Source organism: Perissodus microlepis, chromosome 18, assembly GCF_051167445.1.
Source record: "Perissodus microlepis isolate ML-2025 ecotype Zambia chromosome 18, ASM5116744v1, whole genome shotgun sequence".
Taxonomy (NCBI): Eukaryota; Metazoa; Chordata; class Actinopteri; order Cichliformes; family Cichlidae; genus Perissodus; species Perissodus microlepis.
Window position 1 is genome coordinate 29,380,360 of NC_140478.1, and position 20,561 is coordinate 29,400,920.

At 38.5% G+C, this 20,561-nt stretch overlaps 1 protein-coding gene across 1 annotated transcript in view; it reads left to right on the top strand.

The window, feature by feature from the left end:
* LOC146368113 (vasoactive intestinal polypeptide receptor 2-like) overlaps positions 1-20,561 on the top strand; it is a 74,765-nt gene that overhangs the window by 22,803 nt on the left and 31,401 nt on the right. The window contains exons 2-3 of the mRNA XM_084912367.1: positions 3,431-3,536; positions 15,073-15,186. Coding sequence (XP_084768493.1) covers positions 3,431-3,536; positions 15,073-15,186 — 220 coding nt within the window. The remainder of the gene's footprint in view (positions 1-3,430; positions 3,537-15,072; positions 15,187-20,561) is intronic.

Below are 20,561 nucleotides of genomic sequence, written 5' to 3' on the forward strand. Positions count from 1 at the left end.
TCAGGATTTACGCGCTGTTGATTCATGTGCGTCTCTGTTTAAACACACACAAATATTAAGAGAGGGAGTGCTGACTGGTTGGTTTAAGCAGCTTATCTTGACCTTCTGTTCATCTGTCTATCATAACCCTCGCTCTCCTCTGTGTATGAGCTTATAACACTTTCATCCATCTCTAACGAACGTGAAGAAAAATGCAAACACATTGTGTAAAATAAATGTTGCAGATGGTTTGGAATAATATCAGTTTTTGGCAGTGTTCTAAAATGACTGTCTTCTGAACTCTGCACATAGAGTTTACGCTACTATCCTATTTTATGTTACGGTGGATTTTTGCTGGACTGGCTCCAGGCCCATTGCAACGCTGCACTGGATAAACGGTTAGGAAAATAGATGGATGGACTTATGTTTCCTTAATATAATAAATCATTCCCTTTTGCACACTTCTCTTGGTGTTTTTGCAGTAAAACTAATTTTAAGTGAGAAGTTTGCAGAATTATTTCAGAAACACAAGTCATTCATACGATCTGCTAATGGTCATTATGGTCATTGTTCTTTTAGTTTTGGTTATTTTTGTAAAGCGCTATACAAATACAGGCCATTTACTATTTACCATTTTTGTGGCAAATCAGTTGCTTTTATTGAGTGCATAACCATGGCCTCAAATCATGAAAATTTTGCACACATATCAGGTCTGGTGATATTCATGCATTTCATGGGTTTTGCACAAGAGGGTTGTAAAATATGCCCGAGAAACATACTTTGAATTGAAATTTGGTACACATGTACACACATGTAATGTCCCACAATGTACAGAAACATCTCTGGGACCTCTGATTATTCAGTACAAAATTTGCTGTGATTCAGACATACATTGTCCAATCTGGTCCTGGTATAAACGCTGTATGACAATATTTAATGAAATGACAGTTTTTACACTTTAATCCACTGATCCGAGCAGTTGGATCAAAGCCACCAACGACTTACCGCCTTATCTGATTTGCCACAAACTATCTATGTGCGACAGTTGTAGCAATCCTTTGATGTACTCCTCACAGGTTGATCACGTCCACCTTAAAAGTAATCTAAATAAAGTTCAGATATGTTATGTGAAGGCTGTGTGCAGGCAGGAGTGGTAGTAGGAGGACCCAATTAATTGGGTTAATGGTTAATTAATATTTTCTCTGAATGCAGGATGATTACGTTTTTATGGGATGGTTGGCAACTCTACTAACTATCCTTATGAATAAAATAGAGTTCACTATCAGTAACATCATAGCACCTGCCCAGCTGTATAGACACTCTGTCATGCTAGCTAGTACGCAGTACGAGTTATTGTAACTGACTGTAAAAAGTCAGCACAACGAAAATAAACTCCACCTAAACTTGGTTTATATCTGACCCAGATAGACTGCAGGTCATAACGTCTTACCTGAAGTTCAGTTCACCTGACGCTCAGACCGGCGGCCACCTCGGGTCTCTTCTCCTCCTGCCTCCCCTTTCCCTCATCCACCTGCTGGCCTCTGTGGAAGCGCCGCCATAGCCACCACCAAACAACTGAGTTATTTTTACACATTGGCCAGCATCTGGACAATCCACCACCTTCCATTGTTTATACCCGTAAAAACGAAAAATCACCATCGGCCCGATGGCCAGTCCAGCTATGCTGACAATGCAAAACTGCGAAACTTTGACTTTTCACAGCAGCATGTCAAAAATAAGGAGACAAACGAATTGACCTTTAGTCATAGTCGTGGTGCCACCTAGTGACAACCAGAGATGGGCAGTAACGCGTTACAAGTAACGCGTTACTGTAATCTGATTACTTTTTTCAAGTAACGAGTAAAGTAAGGGATTACTATTGCAAAAACGGTAATTAGATTACCGTTACTTTCCCGTAGGAACGCTGCGTTACTGCGTTACTAAAACCGTGATTTTTTTTTGCGAGAATGTCTCATGACAGTGACGTAAGCGAGTGCGACGTTCGTGACAACAGCTGTCTGCAGATCAACAATGGATCATATATCGAGTGCGGGAGAGAGTATGAGCGTGCAGCGTTTAAAGCGTGGAAGTACTGACCTTACTTTGAGTTTGATTCCATAAAAAGTGACAAAAACATTAGCGTCCGTTGTGCGTGGGAAGAAAACTTCTTTTTACAGCGAAAAAACCCCCCCAAACAAGCACCGAGTGCACAACCACGTGATGGGAAATTCACAGAGAAACTCGCGGATTCTTCCACTGACCGCTGCGCCACACCTGCACCAGGGTAAACCTCCGCCTACCCTACTCCTGCTTTACAGGTGAAAATAGAGCAACAGGACTGCTAGTCTTTGATTTTATTTACTTTCTGCTGTGTTTTACTTGCATCTATTTGAAAGACTGAGTGTAAACACAAAAAATATTTTATTTTATGTGCTGGAATGTGCAGAAAATAGGTTTAAATGTTAAACTAATTTCTTCAAGTCAGAGAATGGTGCATATAATTTAATTTTTGCTTGATGCATAAAGTTGAAAGATTAAAACGGATGAAACAAGTTTAAAAAAAAGAGACTTTTCCATTTGATTACATTTTGTATGATGGATTATGCAGAAAAAGTAGAATTGGGTTGACAGATCTATCGCTTTATCACCTATTCAGGTTGTAAATCGTGTTTTTAAAAAGTAACTAAGTAACTAAGTAATTAATTACTTTTGAAAATAAGTAATCAGTAAAGTAACGGGATTACTTTTTTGGGGAAGTAATCAGTAATTAGTTACTGATTACTTTTTTCAAGTAACTTGACCAACACTGGTGACAACAGGAAGTTATGTTTGCTGACAATATAAAGATTTACTGCATAACATTTTCATTGAGGGTTTCAGACATGATATGAAGCAATATGACAAATAATAACTGGAAATTCTCCAGAGCCACCTAATGAGAACACAAAGTGATAAATAACTAATTTATTCCACAGTCAATTAAATTTAATTAAAGTGACTGCATGAAATGCCTCTACTGCAACACGATCCGCTGGCATTTCTCCTCAACCAGCCTGAGCGTGACGTATACCAAGGTGCCAGAGTCCTCATTGCTCCTTGTAGTTTTATTTACAAGTGTCTTATCTTAAGCAGCAGCAGATCTGGATTGTGTATATGCAGGAGCTTGCTTGCATGTGCACAGTGGACATGAGGGGATTGTCTGCCATTAAAGCATTATTCTCTCAGATGGATGTAAAAAGAAAATGCAAATAAATTCCAAAATGTACCTTGGTAGCTGCTAATATAGATGTGGCCATGTGTGTAAGAAAATGTGTTAAAGACAGTGTATAACAGTTTTCAACTTTGTTGATATGGACACCTGATTTCCTTCACACTCTCAGACTGTTTTAAGGTTGACATAGCCTAAATATTTTATCTACAATTTGTATTCTTTTTATTGCTTCCACTGCAGGTTGACGGCCGACATCCAACCTGTAACTTCCTGCTGGAGGTGGAGAGAGACCGGGCCGAGTGCATAAAGAAGCTGAGGGAGAAGCAGGCCAACAGCAGCTATAAAGGTCACAATCACTCAAAGCACAACTGTTAGAAACCAGATATCTTCTAACAGTAACTTGGAAAAACTTTGTGTAGCTGGACAGAATCTTTAAATCTGGCTTGTTTCAAGCATTAACGTGGCCGTTGTGGCTCCACGGCTCATGCTAACGTTGCCTTTTCCCCGACAACAGGTGTTTGAGGAAATACCAAAATTAGCTCCCTCGATCATCCATTATGCTGACTGCATTAGGGATCAACATCTGGTGCAACTGATCTAATTATCCTGCGTATTCATTCATGCACACCAGTTTGCTAACACCTGTGGCTGTGGAAAGCTTTCACTCTGCAGAGCGAGTCTCTAAAAACTAAAGGAAAGAAAATGAGATAATTCATGGGAAGCAGCACAAATTGTGTAGATGTTAATTAACAGTGTTTTGTGTTTTATAAGCCATGACATCCTGATAGGTTATGAACCTTCAATGAAAGGCTGATAAACCCAAAGGTGAACTATGAGTGTCATGCTGCTGTAATAAAATCAGCTTATATAAGCTTAAAAGCTTATATAAATAAGCTTTATACAGATTATGATATATATTAAGATGGTCAACATGAATGTAAGGTTTATCATAATTCACTTTGCATTAGTTTTGCACATTGCTCTACTGCCCAGCCTTTAAGACTGTCATTATTTAAAAGGCAGGAGTTATACTGGATCATGTCTCCAGTGGGATGAGAAAATGTCAGCAGACGGGATGAGAATGTGACAAGCATTTCATCTTGTTTTATAGACTTTTCTTTAACATTACAAGTAAAATGTCATTTTTACAGGCTGTCCTCTGTATGTGAGTGATATCAAATAGCATCATAGCCCATGGAGTTAAGTTTCTGATGTGCTCTTTGTAATTTATATTTGGGACAAAGTTTCAGCATAGCAGACCCACAAGAACATTCACTGTCACATCAAAGAGCCTTGTCTCAGTAAAGTCTTGGTGCACTGCATTTTCCTTCCCCAAGTCTGTATAAATTTCTCCTTTCCTTTCTTTATGAAGGTTTTCATCAAAGTGAAGGAAAAGTTATTAGGAAAAGGTGATGCGGGAATCTTTTGGACTATTTGACCTCAGTCACGGTTTCCAGGATTGTTTTCTGGGACAATTATTTTTGCCGCGTTTGCCCTCTTGAATGGTGAGGACACAGAAACTGAAGTCACATCTGCTGGTGCAAACTCTGCTTTCATGTAGTGGCAGCTCTTATTTCTTTGATTCAGGTTTTGACTGGTATAGGAAACATCTTCTATACAAGTGCTAATACTGAGGTTTTGCCTGTTGGTGACACTTCTTGCTGCAGCGAGTATTCGCAGCTTAATGATTGGTATAAATGTTAAAGAGCTGTGGCAACGTCACTATTTGGAATTTATATGTATTTTATATTTTTTATTTTTTGCCCAGGATTGATTAAATTGCTTTAGTTGTGATAAATTCCTTCATTCTTATCATGAAACTAAAATTATTGCTAACCAGCTAATTTCCTGTCCTTCCTTTCCTTATTTGTAAGCTAACCGGGTTCCACTTGCAAAAGTTATTCATATCATTGATATCATTCAGCTACTTATATAGTGTGTCTCTTGTTTTGTAGTTGAACAACTCCAGCTCCAATGCAGCGTTTAGTACAGCAGTTCTCCTGGCAGTCCTTAGAAGGAAATCCCTCAGGCATTTAGCTATCGGGTTATCAGTAATTTAGTGTTTGCTTTGAGTCAAACTTTCAAATGAACTTTTATAATTATTCATTTTCTTTTTATAAAGTTGAAGTTTTGCTTTTTGTTCCACTGAAATAGGCTCAGATAAAGAGAAAACATTTGCAAAAGTAAACCCTGCAGTCTGAAGGCTGATATGCAAAAGCATGAAGGACCCTGCATACAGTGTGTACATGTAATCACACCATGTGAGAACATGATTATATCTCATAACGCAGTTTAAGCCCATATTTTGTCTTCTGTCCAGCCAGGTTTTCTACACAACACGAAAAGCTTTCGTAAAGGTCACTTAGCTTTCACTGAGTGCACTGAAAATCTGTGCAATCTCTGCAGCTGGGAATGGATTCACACGAAATCTTTCCTGAATTAAATCTGGACACGACAGATGTGTGATTGTTTCTGCCAAATTCAGGAAAAAAACTAATCACAAATTAAGAACTCTGTTATCCTGAAGTATAGACTACTGCTCAAACTTTTGGGTTACTTTGTGATCTAAAATAAAAATGACAAATAATCATTTATTTTTGTAAGGGCTGATTTTCTTCCAGTTGCACATTGTGCTACCTAAAATTTAACTTAAATAAATTAAGTTAGTTAAGTGTCTGCAGCCTCAGTGCCTGCGGGTTCAATTATAGTGTTGAAATGGCCAACTATCCATCTAAACTTGAATCAAACAAAACAAAAAAGAAAACAGAGACTTACCCCTCACAGGTCCTGATTGTAATGATTATTAATCTCACCGTTGAATATAGTTTTGTTTAAGGGCAGTTTCCCAAATATCTTTAATTTCTGTTTTGAGGAAACTGTAACACAGTAATTGAATCCACAGAGGCTGATGCATGCAATGACCAGATTTAGCCCAGAGGATGATAACCATGGACGTCTGTTGCTCAGGGAGCTGCTCTGGTGGTTCAACAAAAGAGAAACGCTTCTTTATTCTTGATCCTTAGAGTTAAACACAGTAGTAAATCTTTTACTATAATAATATATTAACAAGTGCCACCATTAGCCTGTGGGCCACGCTTTGACACTCTGAAATTAGACTGAGATAGATAAACGTGCAAAGAGTAGAACATAGAGAAGGTTTAAACGCTTGGGGAAAAACATCTGAAGCAACAGACAGTTCACAAGAGAGGTGAAGACGAGAGTGGAGCAGGGTGGAGACGAGTGTCAGGGGTGATTTGTGACAGCAACAAGGCATTTTCTTCAAAAACATTTTCTCCAAAAACACCCAAGCGCTCTTCTGAAACCCAGACTTGCTATTAATTTATTATCATTTGATTACATGAGTTTGTGTGTAAGTTTTTCTGCCAAGGATGCTGCAGGATGCCGTTGTTTGTCATTTACAACACAAGCTTGACTTTTATTGATGTGACAAAATAATCTTACCTCAAGGTTTGGTCGGGTCTCTTGTCTGAAGATCGTAAGATATTGCTTCTGGTGGTCTTTAATAATAGTGCTGTCAAGAGGAGCAGGTTTGAAAAATGTTTGAACCGATTGAGAACAAGCCTCTGTTTTGGATATGTACACAACACTGACTGGTAGCTAAGAATTAAACTGCAAAACTTTTGTAATACCCCTTGATTTAAAGCTGAAAGTCTTCAGTTCTTTCACACATTGATTTCCTTTAAAGTCCTCTGTGGTTGTGTACAAAGACTTCTGCCTTGATGACCTCAGACTCTTATCTCTGCTTTGACGATAGGGTCCTGTTGACTTCTTCAGGTGACGGCCTCCAGCTCGTAGTGAAGTGGCACAAATAAGAATTAGCACCTCCAAGTCTGAGGCCATAGTCCTCAGCCAGAAAATGGCGTGCCTGTTCTGGGTCAGGATTGCTGCCCTACATGGTTTAAGTATTTAAACAGCAGGGAGAGTGGAGCGGGGTCGAACTACCACCCTTCCGGTCAGTAAATGACCCAGTTTACCGCCTGAACCACAGCCACCCCACGATCTCTTTTTCCTTTGGGGTAATGAGACTGTAGATAAAAGTGGCAAAAATGAGCTTTCTCTGAAGTGTGGCTGATCTCTACCTTAGAGTTTGGAGTTTAGTCATTTTAGAGGAGTTCAGTATAGAGTTGTTACTGCACCACATTGAATGGAGCTAGTTGAGGTGGTTCAGAGATCTGATAGGGATGATGCCTCTTGGGTATGATGTTCTGGGCATGTCCTATTTGGAGAAGGCCCTGGGATAGACGTCTTGGTCTTCCCCTGGATAAACTGGAGGAGGTGGATGGAGAGATGGACTTCTCCCATGACCTGGCCTTGGATGAAGTTGAAGAAGTTGGATGGATGGTTTAACACTAATCTCTTTCTAGCTTTCTTTCCAAAAGTGCAGTTACAAAATCAACATCATTGTTTCATTTTTGCAATTTATCATTATTGCCACTTGATACACCTATAATATGACAAGTCTTTTCCTATATTTGCATATCCACTGACATACATGGCATTAGGAAGTGAGCTTTAGAGGAAGTAGAAAGCTTTCTGCTAACTTTTTAAACTTTGGACATGGCCAGGCTAACAGTTCTGTTCTCTTTTCATCAGTGCTGCATATAAAAGCAGCTCAGCAGTTTTCCCAAATGTTGACTTATGCTTTCAAAATAGCTGATTAGTCTCACCCAGACTTTATCTTCCTATGTGCCCATCTGCAAAAGAGGCTAATTACCACAGAAAATACACAGAATGTGGTCCTCTGATGAAGTTCACAGCTCAGAAAGTACAAAACAGAAAGGAGTCGGGAGAAAATTGAAGAGAAAAGCCTTTAAAGAGCTTTTGATTATATATTTTTGTTGAACTAAACTAAGTGTAAAGTAAGTGTTTTTAATGATCCATAAAGAAAAATCCACTACTTTTACATAAAAATAATGAGAAATACTGGACTGAGAGTTGGTGATATAAAAATCTCTAACCTCTTCGCCCCTGAGCCACATGAAATATAGTGAGGGATAGTGAAAAAGTCGAATCATCCGTCATCCGGCCACCGCAGTCAAAAATGTAAACAGATGGAGACAGTTTATGTGTTTGAACCTCAGCTGGGACATACTCAATACAACACTGTAAATCTGGTGATGTATTTTAATGTTCTGAGTGAATAGTTTCTATGCAAATCGTGTCAGATGTTATAATAGTATACAGTACCATTAACATCAGAACATTTGTAGCACACGTGTTTCAAATTTTGAAGTATATCAATATTAGTCCGACTCCTCCTTTAGTCTGCTTAGAGAGAGGAGGTCCATAAGCTGACCAAAAATTTAAATAAATAAATAAACAAATAAAAGAACTCAGCTGCAGGATAGTCCCCCTCCCCATCTTGATAAATTGAGACTGCGTGGACCACAGATTCGAATTCCTGGAAATCTGCAGAACAGACAGTCTCTCCTGGTCTGCAGGCGCAGCAACTCTTACACTTTCTCAGAATCCTGAAGAAAAGCTCTGGTGACCTTTAACCGCTCCACAGTAGGAAGTGTCTTAACATACTGCCTCACATTGTGGTGTGCTGTGGTGTGCTGGAAGCTCAGCGGTGACTAAAAAAAGGTCTACAGAAGGTCATCGATATGGCCTAAAAATAATTGGCTGTCCTCTTGCCTCTCTCCGAGACACTGGAAACAAAATTCTACTTCTCTAGATCCCAGAGTATTGTTCAGTCTGCTCTCACCTCCCCTGCCACATGTTTGAGTTACATGTCACTCCTCTCTATATTATTTTATTATATTTTATGCAATATGTCACTTCACATGCCAATACCATGATTCGTGCAATAGCCGTGGGCAGGGATACATGTGGTTTAGCTACCTCTTTTATATTGTGTACAATTTATTTAAATGCAATTTATATAATATCATATTGCAACAGTGTAACTCTAATGCATGGAGCAGGGGTGGCACTCTCATCCAGTCTCATTACATCCTGTATATAATGATGTTTTTTAAACAATAATAAACATCAACTCTGCATGTGTCATTTAAAATGGCAGGATCATTTTATTACATTTAAAAATAGTTTGATTGTGTAGCAACAGGTGAACATTTTTGTGAAGAACCTAAGCTAGGTTTATGCTGCTATTTAAAAAAAAAAAAAAAGCTCAATATTGTAACTTCCTCGAGTCATGAAATGTCTTAATAGAATAAGAATAATAATCCGTTGGGTATTCCTTTCAATCCTCCACTGGGAAATCACCAAAAGTTGATTCTGTTCATCTGGACGTCACAAAACGCTACGTCCAGATGAACAGAATCAACTTTTGGAGATTTACTTTCCTGGATGATTGAGAATGCATCAAGACCCCCTCCACTGGGAAAGTGCAAGCAAGTATACGAGGAATGATGCCGACGTCACACATACACTTACTGACCATTTTGTTAGGTACACCTGTTCTTCTGCTCATTAATGCAAATATCTAATCAGACAATCACATGGCAGCGACTCAACAGATGTAGGTATGAAGACATGGTCAAGACAAGCTGATGAAGTTCAAAGCAAGCATAAGAAAGGGCTATAAAGGTGATGTAAGTGACTTGAAAGATGGGCTGGTCCGAGAATTAAAGAACTGTTGATATGTTACGATTTTCCAGCACAACTGTCACTAGGGTTTACTAAGAATCCTCCAAAAAATAGAAACTTTCTGGTAAGTGGCAAAAATGCTTTATCTGCTGTAAGAGAAGAAATGACTGCTTTGAGCTGATAGGAATGCAAAATTACTCAAACAACCACTTGTTACAACCAAAGTTTGCAGAAGAGCATCTCTGAATGTGCAACACATTGATCCTTGAAGCAGCAGCAAAAGACTGCACCGATTGTCACTGGGTAATTGCTGACACGGGTAGTCTTGTCTGCTAAGAAATGAGAAACTGAGGCTACGGTTCGTAAAGAATCAGCCGAACTGGACAATATAAGGTAATATTTCCTGATCCCATGAGTCTCAATTTGTGCTGCGACTTTCGGATAGTACTGTCAGAATTTTCTGTAAACAACATGAAAGCATGGAGGCCTCCCGCCTTGTATTAAAGAGACAGGCTTGTGGTGGTGTAACGCAATCAATCTCCATCGCTTTTTTTTGCTTTTCTTGACATACTTTGAGCCCCTAAGTACCAACACCATAGCCCACCTGCGTGTTGATGTCCATCCCTTATGACCACAGTGTACCATCTTCTGAGTGAAAGTCACCAGATCCAACAGAAACACATTTGAAACGTCTCCAGTGATGTTTCTATTAGCCAGAAAAACTTGATCAAACTTTCCCTTTCCATCATTAAAGTTTAAACTACGCATCTATGTCTAAAATGCACAAAAGTCTGCATGCATAATGCACAGTTTGTCTATGAAAAGCTCATAAAAATACTATTTTGTTATGTTCAAGCCCAAAACAGTTTGCACAGCATTGACGAGTGATGTGAGTTTGGACGCTCCTGCTGTGTTAATTAAAGCTCAATGACACGAACGAGAGCAAAGATTTAACACGGCTGAAAACCTCTGCGGGGTCAAATCTGCTGGGGAGAGCAGTTTTATTATAACTAATCTCTCAGGATCTTATCTGATGCTGTAGCCCCGCTAATGTTTTGACACAAAACAGTTGACATTTAACTCGCTCAGCCCTGGTGAAAACCAAGAATCTCACATTTGACCTTTAAAAGTAGCAAAAATGTTTCTAAATGGACCTTAAGTTTAATTTGATTCTGAGGTCTATGCTGATCACTTAAATAACATTTCAATAATATATACTGTAATACACATGATTGCCCTCTGTCTGTCATCATATTTGGTGTCTATCCTCAGCGTTAGTTAGCCTATTTTTGGGTTACTTCCACTCAACCTGGTCAGCAAACATGGGTGGCTGTGTCAGCTGGGGGACATGAGCCACTGCTGGTCCCAAGCCTGCATAAATGGGGATGGCAGTATCATGATGGGCATCAGATATGCAGATATAGCCGCTGTGACGACCTCTCTAAAGAACGAGGCATGAAAAAAGAAGACCATTTCCAGAGTTATGATGACTATTTTTTCATACTTCTTGTTTTAGTTTCATATGCTGCTTTTGCTTACATGTATCCTTAAATCATCTAAGTGATAACAAAGAACCAATTATAAGTAAAACTGTAGTAATAATCAGGACTGTTGCAAGTGTACGTTATTGCAAAGTGTCGATGTGCATGTGTAGATTTGTTTGTTTGTTTCAAACGTCAGAATGGGAGGAGCTTTATAGAAGGAATAGAAAGGGCCTCATGTATTGCTCATCCCTCCACCCTGGGGCAATGAGCCTTTTACTGTGTGTGCTGCAGTGACCAATCACCAGACTCAGTTTGTTTCAGGTTGTGCAGCCTCAGCTGCCTTCATTAAACAAACTGCCACATAAAATAAAATAGTTTATTGAACCAGTTGACAAATTAAAACAAAACAAAACTGTATGTATCAAATATGAAATATGGAAAATATGGAAAACTGTGCAAAGTACTCATCAGGCACTTTGAATTCAGCAAGTTTATTGCAAGCCACACTGTGCAGCATGAATCAAATAAACTTGGATACAACAGCAAGTTTGATGTATATTTTCAACCATCTTCATTTTTTTGACACTCAGTCTTTAGATGGGCAACTTCAAACCTCTTCTAAGTCAACTTGAGCTTGTGGGTTTGAATGCTAAACCAAAGATATGACAGATTCTTTCACACTGGTCATTTTTCATCAGGGGCAGCTTGAAATCACAAAGTCTATAATGTCATGTTGTGATCACTCACTGACTTGGCCACCACCGAACACATCATTTGTGTCAAAATTGTGTGAAATAAAGTGCCAGCCAACTCTGACATTTGCGAGTATTTGGAAACTTTTGGATGTCAAATTGAAGTAAAAATGGAGTTTTAGCAAAGTTTTCCTTCAGAACATGTCTGTAACTGAAGGAGGTTAATGGAATATATTTACCCACTTATACATAAGTCACTTTTAAAAACTCACTGCATGAAATCCAAAAGGCTCAGTCACCCTTTACTTTGTACTGACTGGGAAATTTAAAAAAAAGACCATAAAGCAGAGAAAGACAACATCCCTCCAGATGTGTACTGCTGTGCTTTTGCCGCCTGGTCACTTAAAAACTGGTCCTCTGATGTGTTTTTATGAAAGCGCTCAGAGAAAGGATGGATCACTTAGCGGGTAGATGGAGTTTTCTTCATGCACCAATGAGTTCAAATCTGTGTTTGAGCCATTTTACCCAAAGATATTTGTTCTCTCACTCTTTCATCTCTCATTTTTTGCCCTCTTTTGCTCTCTCTGTCTGTTTTTTCCCGTCTTTTACGACTTTTTGTCTCACCGTCACCCCCTCCACCCCCTCCACCACCCCTCCACCCCCTGGCTGTTCCTCTTTTTAGTACTCTAAAGGAAGGATGGTGTCTGAATTTAGCATTTTCTTCTTGCAGATTATTTACAGAGAGGTCTTGACAAGAATAAGCTTTGGTTCCTACATTTGGAAGCTAGGCCAAATTCACAAAGGAAGGAAATGTAACCATTTCAGAATCAAGAACCCATACACGGGAGACCAGGGCATGCGTTCAGCAGAGGTGGCAACAGTACAAACATTCATCACTAAAGTAAAAGAACAGCGTTAAAACCCCCCCCGATACTGATTCATCAAAAAGCAGCTCTCCCACCAAGTATTTTGGACTGCTGAACCTTTACCTTCTATGTTAATAATAATAATTCTTTAATAAATTCCTAGTCGCTTAATAAAATATTAAGGGGCAAGAAACTTCCTTCACATTAATTTCTGATTAGACTGAATGTTTTCAGCTTGAATGTGTTTTACATTGAACACCAGGAGAGAAAAATAGAGCAAAAAAGAAGAAAACGAGCTCTGGTTTCTGTTCACATTGAAGGTGGTTGATTTTACCTCCTCTTCTAGCTAGCTAGATTGTGCCACACCCACAACTTATTCTGCACCTCCAATGCTGTTCCGGATGATTCTGACCCACTTTAATCCCTGCGTATGGTACAGATGCATAAATTATATGATTTTTCATTTGAATATGTTTCTTTGATCTCTGTCTTTTACGACAGTCGTATGATAAGGACCAAAGTAATGACAGTAAAATACTGTATAAAATAATCAAGTAGAGTACAGATACCTGAAAACCTTCCCATCTCTGGAGTTTTAAACCTTTATAATATAGAAGTTAATAACACATAAGAAAAAGTGAGTCTTTTAACAGGAAACAGACAATTGCACAAAGAGAAAGTCATAATATGACATGAAGGCAAGAAGGATAAATAAATATTGTATGATATGCTGCAATAACATAACAATAAAACAGATAAGGAAAAGACAGGGGAAGTAAAACAGGAAACACATGTGACGATAAGACAATTAAAGACAGAAAATAAATGTTGAATAGACTCAAAGATGACTGCATAGCAAGAAATAAAGAATCCAAAGGAAGGATTAAATGAAATAGAGAAAAAAATAAAACCAATATGAAAGTGAGCATGGAACAAGGAAATGCAACATGAAAAACAGGAAATAACATGAAAAGAAAAAACAAATTGAAAATTTTGAGCTTCAAATTTTCATGTTCTTTATGTCTTGTTTCACTGTGGATGAAGATCTTTACAGAGGTGCACTCAATTGGGGAGAAGAGGAGGATTATTTCTGAAGAAGCTCATATCCACCCCCTCCTCGTCACACAAACAAGTTAATAAGAAAAACAGATTTAATATGTTATTGTATTAAAAGGTGTGTGTGTGTGTGTGTGTGTGTGTGTGTGTGTGTGTGTGCTTGATGCTCATGCAGCATGGATGTTTAGCAGGGGTGTTGGGGAGGAGGGGTGCGTTTAGTAAGCACGCCGTCTCCATTCATGTTTTGCTAAAAAGCCGATATGACTGCTCAGTTTGCCATCAGCACTTTCACACCCATTAAGGCTCACGCTTAAGAGCTTGGAGAGATATTCCAGAGTGGGAGACTGACTTGACCGATTATGCAGGCAAAGCTGCATGAGCTGAGTGACAAATCACTCTGCATTTGCAGCCTCACCTTGTTGGTTGTGACAGATTGCAGATGCAAGCTGTGGAAATGAGCTTCAGGGTGTATAAACTCACTTTTTGAGAAAAAGGGAGGAACTTGGTTATTTTGGAGGCGCGCAGAGTAGAGCTGTTGCTGATGTAGCTTGAAGGTCTGACTGGGCACCTCATGGCATGTCCATTTGGGAGAAGGATTCCCTGGGGAAGACCCAGGACATCCTGGAAGCATTGCATCTCTTGGCTGGTCTGGGAATACCCCAGTATCCCTCCAGTATTGTGGTCCGTATGTCTACCAGTGTTTCTTAACACATCCGGCTGAAACACCAACATGTTTATGCAATGGTGACGACTCAGTTTGTCTACCTATCTGTAGTCGACTTAATGGGTCTACACCTGAAAAGTGCTTAAGGTTAAGGTTGTTAAACTCCTCCCAGAGTATTGGTCAGATTTTAGAGATGAGTTTGTCCTGGATAAGACTGTTTCCAAGCCTCCTTGACCTCTCAGTCAATTTTCTTTCTCATCAGTTTGTGCAGTACAGCCAACCAATGACAGTAAAGCTTATAACTTTATATCGTTATCTGACACATTACAATAATCTTTGTATAGTGATGGGTCATGAGCCAGAGGAGCTACTGTGTCACTGAGGCAACAACTTCACACAGTTCGTGCATCCACTCACAAATGCAAAAATGTACTTTTAGCAAGTGAGAGGTGCTGCTGCCTTTTTTGTATGTTTGTTTCTAAAGAGGAATTTTAAATGTATACTTCAAGGTGAAAATTTTCTAAACCTAACTACCCACCGTTCACAGGCCCCGGATGCAAAGGAGATTGGGACAGCATAGCATGCTGGGAGCGAGCGGAGTTTGGAGAGACCGTGACCATCCCCTGCCCTCGAGTCCTCAGGACTGTGTTTGGCAGAGATGGTGAGTACGGTTAATTCATAAATGAATGTAAAGGATCTCTTTAACTGATGTTTTATGTGTTTCCGCAGATAAATAAGTTGAGGAAAAATGACATTTAAAAGTTCATATTTTGGTAGCTATTTGCCTAAACTGCTGATCACATGACTATAGTCTTATATTAACATAACACCGGAATGCAGTAACTCACTTAAACCATTGTTATGATTTCTGTGAGTGTACACTTCAGTCTTACTGAGGTCAATTTTGTCATTAGAGTGTATGGGTAACAATTTGTTGCAATCCTGTCCTAATCTCCCCTTACACTGAAGGACTGCCATGAAAACACAGACATCAGAGTTAAAGTAAAAACTGATGTGTTTATACATTACTTGAGCATTCTTCTGCTCCATTACTTTTGTTTTGCAGCTGCTTTACAAAAACATTCACACAAAAAACATACAATGAAATTTGGAACATGAAGAGAAGCAGACCTTTTAAAAATTGTTCTTTTTGTACAGAATTTCTTCCTCCATTTGTTCACTTTCCATGAGGCTGCTCCTGTAATATAATGATATAATGATACCAGGCTTAAATATCTGCAGATAACTTTTCACATTATCTAGAGCTGCACTTAAGTCACTCACCAGATGGGTTCAGCATTAATACTCAAGGCTCTCTGTCCCTGTTTGACATTGTTCATCTCCCAGTTGTGTGAATGTGTGCAGTCAGTGGATTCCCTCCTGAATCCATCAGATTTTCCAGCCAGTGACCAGATGGCAGTTTGGGTTTCCGCTCTGAGTGTGCTCTGATTTACATTGATGACTAAACATTATGCAAGCGCCCAGCGGCTTGTTCGGAGCCAAAGCTCACCCTGACGCTTCCCCTGTCTGGGACAGATACAGACACCCTACAGTTATTACGCTTTACTGAAATAGTAAAGACATTCTTCCTGGAGTAACTGAATACTTTGTTTTCTGTCATTTAAACGAAACCAGTGAGAAAGCCATGAATTCAACTTTGTAAGAGAAACTCTTTATTTAGTTTTAGTCTACATTAATTTTAGACAGCTCACCTTCATACTGCTAATTATAGCATCGCGAGAGGTTTAGTTTAACTAAGTAAACAGAACTAAAACAAAGGGGGAAAAACAATAATAACTCAGAAAATAAATGACTTTGCAACATTAAACCTGCACAAAAAAAATGACAACTTGTCACTTGTACTTGAGACATAACTACACAACTGAGTGGTGTGTCAGTGTCCATAAAATTGCTGCACAATTTTAACATTTTAAGAGAAAAATTTAAAAACACCCGACCCAACAGAGATTTGTCACCTAGCTCTTCCCACAGTTTTGTTCCAGCTTGTCGTTTTTTTTTTTACCCCACTTTTACACTAAATGTCTCCAATCTTAGAAGCCTGTTTTTTTTTTGTTTTGTTTTTTTACTTTACTTTACTTTACAACTGTTTAGATGACTGATCAGTAAACTGAAAGAAAATATATTTTATGTTTTTTATGGCCTCCTAAATGTGAGTATTGTGTAGTTTCTCAAATATCAAAAATAGCCATTAAAAAAAAACTGTTCATCAGACAATTTAATTATTTAAGTATTTCAATCAAGATCAACTCACCATCAGTTTAGAAATTATGGTAATGCCACACTATGGAAAACAACAGTTGGAGACGACCAAAATTACTACAATGAACTTCTTCAAAGTGACTTTGGTGTCTGTCAGTCTGCTATCAGTTTGTGACTAAATAGGGTCAAACTGACAATTGAATGCAGTCTGTTTGTGATAATGTTGTATTTAAGTGTGGTAAATTCGCTAAAGTTATAAATCACTTGCTGTCTATATACACAGAAATTCACATTTCAACTACTTAATTTTCAGTTACATATTGATTTATACAGCGCCAAATCACAAAATAAGTTGCCTCAAGGCACTTTATATTGTTAGATAAAGACTCTTCAATAATAAAAAGAAAACAGAGAAAGCCCCTACAATCATATGGCCTCCTATGAGCAAGCACTTTGGCGAGAGTGGGAAGGAAAAACTCACTTTTAACAGGAAGAAACCTCCAACAGAACCAGGCTCAGGAAGGGGCAGGGCCAACTGCCACAACCGGTTGGGGTGAGAGAAGGAAGACGGGATAAAAGAAACACTGTGGAAGAGAGCCAGAGATTAATAATCACTAATAACACTTCAGTGGGGCTGAGGGCTAAGCTAAGGGCTAACCCACACAGAATGGCTATTCCGAGTCTTTTCCTCACCAGCTCACGGTCACTAAACAACAAGATTGATGAGCTACAACTGTAGATTACCTCGCGCTGTGTGGATTTGCTCCTTGTTTTGCAACTGCTCCTTTATATGGCATATATAACCTGTATATAACTTGTACAACTCTGTGTAGATACTTACATTATTACATACATTCCCTGTGTAGGTACCTCTTTACCTTTAAGTCTACTTTATGGTTTCTCTTTATTCTCTCTATTCTAAAAGAAATTTAATGTAAAAATCTACATACTGCTAACAGAGAGATGCCAAACTGTCTTTCATTGTTCTTGTAAGAGTGACAATAAGGATCTATTTTATTTAGAGTCCACTGAGAACTTAAATTGAAACCAAAACAGAATTTTGCAGGATGGTAAATTAGCAGCAAAATGACCGAGGTGTTAACAACTTTGCTTCTATCAGGAATTAAAACCAGAATACGGTCAGTTGATAACTTTGCTGCCTTGACTGCCTCAGACTGATTGCAACGTGCTGCCAATTTAGTTTATAAATAACACTTCAATTAATTCGCAAACCCGTTCACCAGTTTGACTACAGCGATTGTAGTCGGTCTGAGCTGGACTGCAGTTGTATGAAGACATGTTGCCTCCCACCAGACAACTTGTGCAACTGACTTTTGATTCAAAGTGGTTGCCAATAGATTTTGCGCAGTCACCATTCAATCACCATGTGACAGAGCCATGAATGCTTTTATGGATTTAACCAAACAAGTAAATACTCAGAACAAGTAGAGTCTATTCAGTTAAACTATTATTTAAGAGAAGTTCATTTTTAAGTTGGTTTTCATGAAGACATAAATAGTTTGAGTCTTCTGATTTTTTCATGTTTCCTATAATCTTAAAGGAAAAAAATTTTGTAAAGGTGAGTTTAGATGGAAAAAGTCGAGTAAATCTTAATAAAAATTGGCAGTTGAATCCATATACAAATATTGAAAGCAGTCGTTTCCCATCGTTTTATTTTTTTTTTAATATTTCAGCCACACTGTGCTCATTATACTTAAACAAGCTGAGTGCTGTCACAGTGTGATGTTAATACTTTTACTTCAGTAAAAGATCTGAAAACTCCCCCCCACCATTTTTCTCAACTGCATGCTGTATTTGCCAAAGCTTTAATCCACATCTCCGGCTGACTTCTGCACATCAGTGACCACTTGTGTTCAAGACTGCTGTTATATTTAGAGCGAACACAGCAGTGCACGCAGCTCAAATGTTGCAAGTAATCATGCTGTACATGCAAATCACTGTTGCTTATTGAATCGGTGTCTTAGCTTCAACTGTGTCTCCCCCCTCTGTGATACAGTGGACCGGGTTTGTTGAGTGTGTAGTGAGGCAGAAGTATGCTGATGTTACTTCCAGTCAGTGCACAAATGATGCTTCGTGCTTTTACAGTGGATTCTGGGAATTTACAAAAGGAGGATGAACTTGCCGTGCACTGCAGAGATTTTGGCACTGGCACCCCCCTGCAAGTTTGCCTCAGGGGTTCACTGTCCGCTGTGCATGCTATTCATTTTAGACACACTGATGGTGTTTTTACACTGTGGGAACATAAGCAATAACCTAAATTTTGTGACAATTTGTAATGCAAACTTTCCATTTTTAACATTTTGGGAATGTGCATGCCTGATGGCTCCCTCTAGAGTTTCATGTGGCTTTCTGTCCAGTAGCATCTGTCAGTGTAACATCTACTGTAGGCTATAATATCCTCTCATTCTACATGACAAATCATTTTGACTGGCTCTCATATATCATGCTTTACAAAGATATTTTTAGCATCCAACTTCACAGTGGCCACTCATTTTTAGTACTAAAATTCATTGAAACACTGATATTTTCATGCTACAAAATACTTCTATCAAACTGAAATGAGTGATTTACAATATGTTTGCTCAGTTAAGAGTTGAGTGAATATGGCTTGGAGTGCTTGGATGAGCAAACCTAACAAAAAGAGAAAATTCTAAGGGTGCCCCGCTGCCAGCGAATCCCCAGAAAAAGTCAGATTATTGGTCACTGATGACATTAGAGATGCTGGTGTGATTTAAATGTGCATTTAGATGAGCAGTTTTTCTTATTTTTTGGCTCAGACTCAATATAGATGACCAACTATCAAGGTCCTCCTCAGGAATAAACCTTAAAATTGAATTAAATCAGGGATGAGAAACTGAGTTTCACTTAGGGCCACAAATGGGAAATGAGAATTGCATTAAGTGTTTAATTTACTCAAAAATGTGAGCTTCATACAACCATTTCACCTACAAGCTTACAAAGCCCTCAACCAGTCTACAAAAATTATTTGTCTTCATGACATTTAGTGAAGTAAAATAAATCACTCTGATTACAAGAACACTACCAAACAACTATTTTGAAACCTGTTTCACGTGCTTAAATTTAATTGAATGTAACCAAACAATCCTGATGTGGTGTAAAAAAAAAAAAAAAAGTATATATATATATATATACATTTTCATTTGAGTCTTGTACATATTTCTTGTCTTCTATGACTTTATGTCTTTGCAGGGATTTGGATTCAGAGTTCATAAAGAAAATGCAAATTGTGTTCTTTGAAGATGAGTGTGTTGCAGTTAGCCATAAAACACTCAGATGTTTGGACAGTGGGGGGAGACTGGAGTGTGAGGAGGGAATCTGCTTTTTGCCATGTTTTTATTTTTATTAATCCTTTATTTATCCAGGTAAAAAATCTCATTGAGATTAAAAATCTCATTTCCAAGAGAGACCTGGCATCATGGCAACAAAAGTCACATACCACATAGGTATATAACATTTAAAACAAATACATTTATGTGCAAAGTTTAATGAAAACTTACAGAAACAAAGGATTGTTAAACAAATAAAAATGACACCCACATTAATTCAGGGGTTCTTAGGGAACAGCACCGACCATTGAGAACAAACAAAGACTCTGACCCCTCTGATTGGGCTCAAATCAAAGAACAGAGGCAAAAAAACCGAGAAAGTATTAGCAAAACCTGACACAGTGAAACCTACATTTTTTTTTCTATTTGCTAAAAAAGGACAAAGCAGTAAAAAGTGATCTGTATTTATTTTTGAGTATGCTTAAAGAGAGACTGAGTTGTGTGTGCA